We start from the raw sequence: 5,000 nt of genomic DNA on the forward strand, positions 1-5,000 counted from the left end.
TGCCTGCGTGTCGTCCGTGTTGTTTGTTTCTGGCACGATGCACGACTCGTGAGTCACCTGCGAGTGACGTACTTCCGTTTGGGAGGAGTTTAGCGCTGACGTATGTGGCTTGAACAACCACATTCATTTACACCTGTCCAGTTTCATCTGAAACACGTCCCAGACCACCTCCTGAAGGGGTTTGTACCGTCGGATTTATATCCGTCTCCAAAACGTTTCTGAGGGCATTTAGACCTGGTCTTTTTAGCATCGGGTAGATATCAGATCACAGAAAACGTGTGAAGTGACCAGGTGTAAAAAGGCCCTAAATCCCAAACATTGTAGTCTGATGATTACTAAACCAGCACGAGGGTCTTATTATAATAGACGTCTGCTGTATCCGTGTTAAATGAATACTGGAAACTTTTGGTACCAGACGGTTGGTTCCTGCATCGGTTTGTCGATGATGAAGGTAGATGTTCTGAGAGATGTTGTAAAGTGTTCTCCTGCATGCTGACTTGTTTTGTTCTGGTGCAGCTCGAGCCACACTGGAGATCCTCATCCCTGACTTTGTGAAGCAGACGGCCGAGGAGAAGCCGGTGGAAGGGGACGAACTGGAGGTACGGTGACCCTCGACCCCGACCCCCGTGTGCTCCGTGTGTAATTTAACGTGCGTGTGTTTAATCAGACGTCCGTGTTTCCTCCTCAGTATTTTAACCATATCAGTATCGAAGACTCACGAGTGTATGAACTGACCAACAAAGCAGGCTTACTGTCACCTTACCAGATCCTTCACGAGTGCCTTAAGAGGTAGGAGAATTAAACACGCTGCAGGACACAGAGCACGTGGAGCGGCGTCAGGATCACGGCTGTATTACTGACCTCTTACTGTCTGTACACAGAAACCATGGGATGGGGGACACCAGCATCAAGTTTGAGGTCATTCCAGGGAAGAACCAGAAGAGTGAATATGTGATGACGTGTGGAAAACACAGCGTACGGGGGTGGTGTAAGTTAACACACACACACACACACACACACACACACACTCTCTCTCTCTCACACACACACACACACACACACTCTCTCTCTCTCTCTCTCTCACACACTCACTCACACGCACTCACACACACATACACACACATCACACACACACACACAGATACACACACACACTCTCTCTCTCACACACACACACACTCTCTCTCTCACACACACACACACACACACACTCTCTCTCTCTCTCTCTCTCTCTCACACACACTCACTCACACTCACTCACACGCACTCACACACACATAGACACACATCACACACACACACACAGATACAGATACTCTCACACACACACACAGATTCACACACACTCTCTCTCTCACACACACACACACACACACACACACACACACTCACTCACACACACAGACTCACTCACACACCCCACACTCACTCACTCACACACACTGATACACACTGATACACATACTCACACACACACTCACACACCCCACACACAAACACGCACTCACACACACATATACACACACACCACACACACACACACACACAGATACAGATACTCTCACACACTCACTCACACGCACTCACACACACATACACACACACCACACACACACACAGATACAGATACTCACACACACACACACACACAGATACAGATACTCACACACGCACTCACACACACATACACAAACACACAGATACAGATACTCACACACACACACACACACACACACAAACGCACAGATACAGATACTCACACACACACACACACACAGACTCACTCACTCACACAGACTCACTCACTCACACAGACTCACTCACTCACACAGACTCACTCACTCACACAGACTCACTCACACACACAGACTCACTCACACACCCCACACTCACTCACACACCCCACACTCACACCCCATGCCCCACACCCACTCACACACCCCACACTCACTCTCACACACACACACACTGATACACATACTCACACACACACACACTCACACACACCCCCCACACACACACACACACACATCCCTGTACTGTTTTAAGACCTGTTTTTCTTCTAAGGCTTTAAGAATTTGTTGTATTAGACTCTTATGAATTCTGGATCCTGATTGGTTAGAAGGTGTTGATACATTTCCAATAACAGCGGGTTCTGTAGTAGTGCAGCTTTACATTAATGCTGTATTGTTTCTATGGTAACCGCTTGTATAGCTGCTATAACATAAGCGCTAGAAAGCGATAGACTTTATTATTGTCCTATAACACGACACACAAGAGTTTACATGCTCCATCATTTAAGATTTGTAATATGGTCTGTATTAAGGTAAGAACAAGAGAGTGGGAAAACAGCTGGCTTCTCAGAAGATCCTCCAGATGTTGCATCCTCATGTGAAGAACTGGGGGTCTCTCCTACGCATGTACGGCAGAGAGAACAACAAGATGGTCAAAAAGGTACTGGGATAAAAACTTCAGAGCTGTAGACGTAAGTAGGTTGGTGTTGGCTGTGTTACTGATGTGTGTGTGTGTGTGTGTGTGTTGTGTTGTGTTGTGTAGGAAAATTCAGACAAGAGTGTGATTGAGCTGCAGCAGTACGCCAAAAAGAACAAGCCCAACCTCCACATTCTGAACAAACTCCAAGAGGAGATGAGGAAACTGGCTAGAGAGAGGGTACGAGCAACCAGCACGCACACAAAGTATTGGCACCCCTCTGTTCTTCCAAAAAAGAGTCTATTACAGCGTGTGTGGAGTTGTTTAAACACTAACACACACTGTACTGGGATTAAACCAACGCTCTTCTCTGTACACACACACACACTCACTATTAGCTGGATGGAGCAGAAGGGTGCCAATACTTTTTTTTGTACAAGATGAACCTATTGTATACAACAACACGGTGTTTGTTGTTATACTCCGCAATTACAACCGAGTATTAAACAGAGTTCAGTTTTACAGACGTGTGTAGAATCTGTGGCAGACGTACAGATTTATTTATGATCAATTCTCAACACACTTCGTTCTTGTTACCAGGAGGAGACGCGAAAGAAGCCCAAGATGACGGTGGTGGAGTCGGCGCAGCCGGGCAGCGAGCCTCTGTGCACCGTCGACGTCTAACACGACCTTCACCGACCTGTCCGTCACGCCGACGAGAGAAAAAACGGCACCGAAGGTCACTTCATCGTCGTCACACCTAAAATAAATAAATGATAAATTATGCAGTTAGCGCTTACAAGGCAATACCAACTCCGTTCGATCCGACACCAGGGTTCGGTTCTCCGAGGCGTAAATCCGATGCACTAGCGGGTGACGAAGGTGAAACGTCATCACACGCGTCCTGATGCATTCTGTCTACGAAACCCGCCGTCACTCACCCGGTGTCCGAATGCTTGCGTTTGTGGATTTTAAATGTTGTGGCTTCCTTTTTTTATTATTATTTTATTTTATTTTTTTTAAAACATATATTTAGACGACTGATTAAATAAAGGTTTTCCTGCTGGACGTTTCTGTACGTGTTCATTATGGATTTAGGTGAAAACGTAGACTTTCTGCTGTCATTTTATGTCAACACACTTATCTTTTAAGGAGTCGCGAGAATCCGCGGTGCGACGAGGCGTCGGCACGAAACCTCTCTGGGTCTCGACCCGATCCGGTTCCGTGTGTTCGGTTTGCACGCTTGTGAATTATTATATCTAGAGTTTGAGCAGCACAAAAATTCGATCTAGCTGAGAGAAGAGTCGAGGAGGGAAAGGACTCGGACCTGCCGACCTTCACGATCACCAACGCTTCGTTACTCAAACATCTAACTTTCCCCTTCAATAAAATCTCACATCTTTTATGGATCAGCTATAAGAGGGAAAAATTAATTATTGTACACTAGTTTTTACTAGTTTAGGACTCGTCACCGGCGTACCGCTGAACTCTAGTGTCTCAAATCACGCGCTCGTGAACTGTTCTAGAACCTTCTAGAGCTTTTCCTCTAGCGGTCTCGAGTCTTGTACCGCGACCTCCTGAAAGCTCGGTTTTACCTTTTTATTCTCGTTAAACGTGAGATCTGAGACACGGAGCTCGTCGGTGCGATCGAAGGCTGCTGCGATCGGCGTCGGTTCTTTTCCCGTAAGAACCCGACTCGGAACGTTCCTTATACGTCTGTCCCTGAAAAGCTCCGTATGCGATACGCTGCGCTTCACCACCAGATGTCACTGTTGTGCTGAAGCTTCGACACTTTTCTGATGCATCCTTTAGGAGGAAAGTTTGGTTTCTTCGTCGTGTTCCTCTTCATGGTCGGCAGGTCCGAGACCACGACGATGCCGAGTTCTTTAGTTTTCTTTGTAGGAAACGCAGGATAAAACATATCAGAGAGCAGGAAGAGAACAAACAAAACACTGCTCCAACCAACAATCCTGCTTTCCTTTAAGCCTTCAGTAACCACAAAGGGCTTGGAGCAGGAAGGAAGTGTTAGAGACTTAGTTAGTGTAGAGACGTTAATGAGTCAATGCTTACGTCCTGTGCCATTTCTCACATAGGGATAAAAGTGAAGCTACCTACTCGTGTGTGTGTGTGTGTGTGTGTGATTAAAATCCTGCTGTTTCCAGCATGAGTTAGAGTTTAAACACGTGTGTGTGTGTGTGTGTGTTTTAGTACTTTTTCAGCATGTATGCATTTTATGATTTCTGAGACTACTTTAAAAAGAGTTCTGATCAAAATGTTAAAAAAAAAGATGTAGAAAAAAAACTATGAACCAAAGCCTAATGTTTTATGCAGTTTTTTTGTACGTAGACGGCGTCAGGATCTTTTTCAGTGTGTTTTTTTTTTTTGCATAAACTTAGATGTGAGGGGAAAAAAAACAAGGCAATAAGTGCTGGAACATCAGTGTGAATTTTTTTGTCGCTTTTCTTGAATATTTAGTGTGTTCGTGAACACAAAGCCGCCGCTTCGAGAATGTGCTGCTGCTTCATCATCATCATCACATCCACGCTTCACTGCCTGAACGTGTGTGTGTG

At 45.6% G+C, this 5,000-nt stretch overlaps 1 protein-coding gene across 1 annotated transcript in view; it reads left to right on the plus strand.

Moving 5' to 3' along the window:
- The window catches only part of dgcr8 (DGCR8 microprocessor complex subunit), a 10,968-nt gene extending 7,470 nt beyond the window's left edge, over positions 1–3,498 (plus strand). The window contains exons 9-14 of the mRNA XM_060883630.1: positions 517–599; positions 689–789; positions 882–988; positions 2,327–2,454; positions 2,557–2,670; positions 3,031–3,498. Of these exons, the coding sequence (XP_060739613.1) occupies positions 517–599; positions 689–789; positions 882–988; positions 2,327–2,454; positions 2,557–2,670; positions 3,031–3,114 (617 nt within the window). The 3' untranslated portion in view covers positions 3,115–3,498. The remainder of the gene's footprint in view (positions 1–516; positions 600–688; positions 790–881; positions 989–2,326; positions 2,455–2,556; positions 2,671–3,030) is intronic.
- The last annotated feature ends 1,502 nt before the right edge of the window (positions 3,499–5,000 follow it).

This window comes from Tachysurus vachellii, chromosome 12 (assembly GCF_030014155.1).
Source record: "Tachysurus vachellii isolate PV-2020 chromosome 12, HZAU_Pvac_v1, whole genome shotgun sequence".
NCBI classification, from domain to species: Eukaryota; Metazoa; Chordata; class Actinopteri; order Siluriformes; family Bagridae; genus Tachysurus; species Tachysurus vachellii.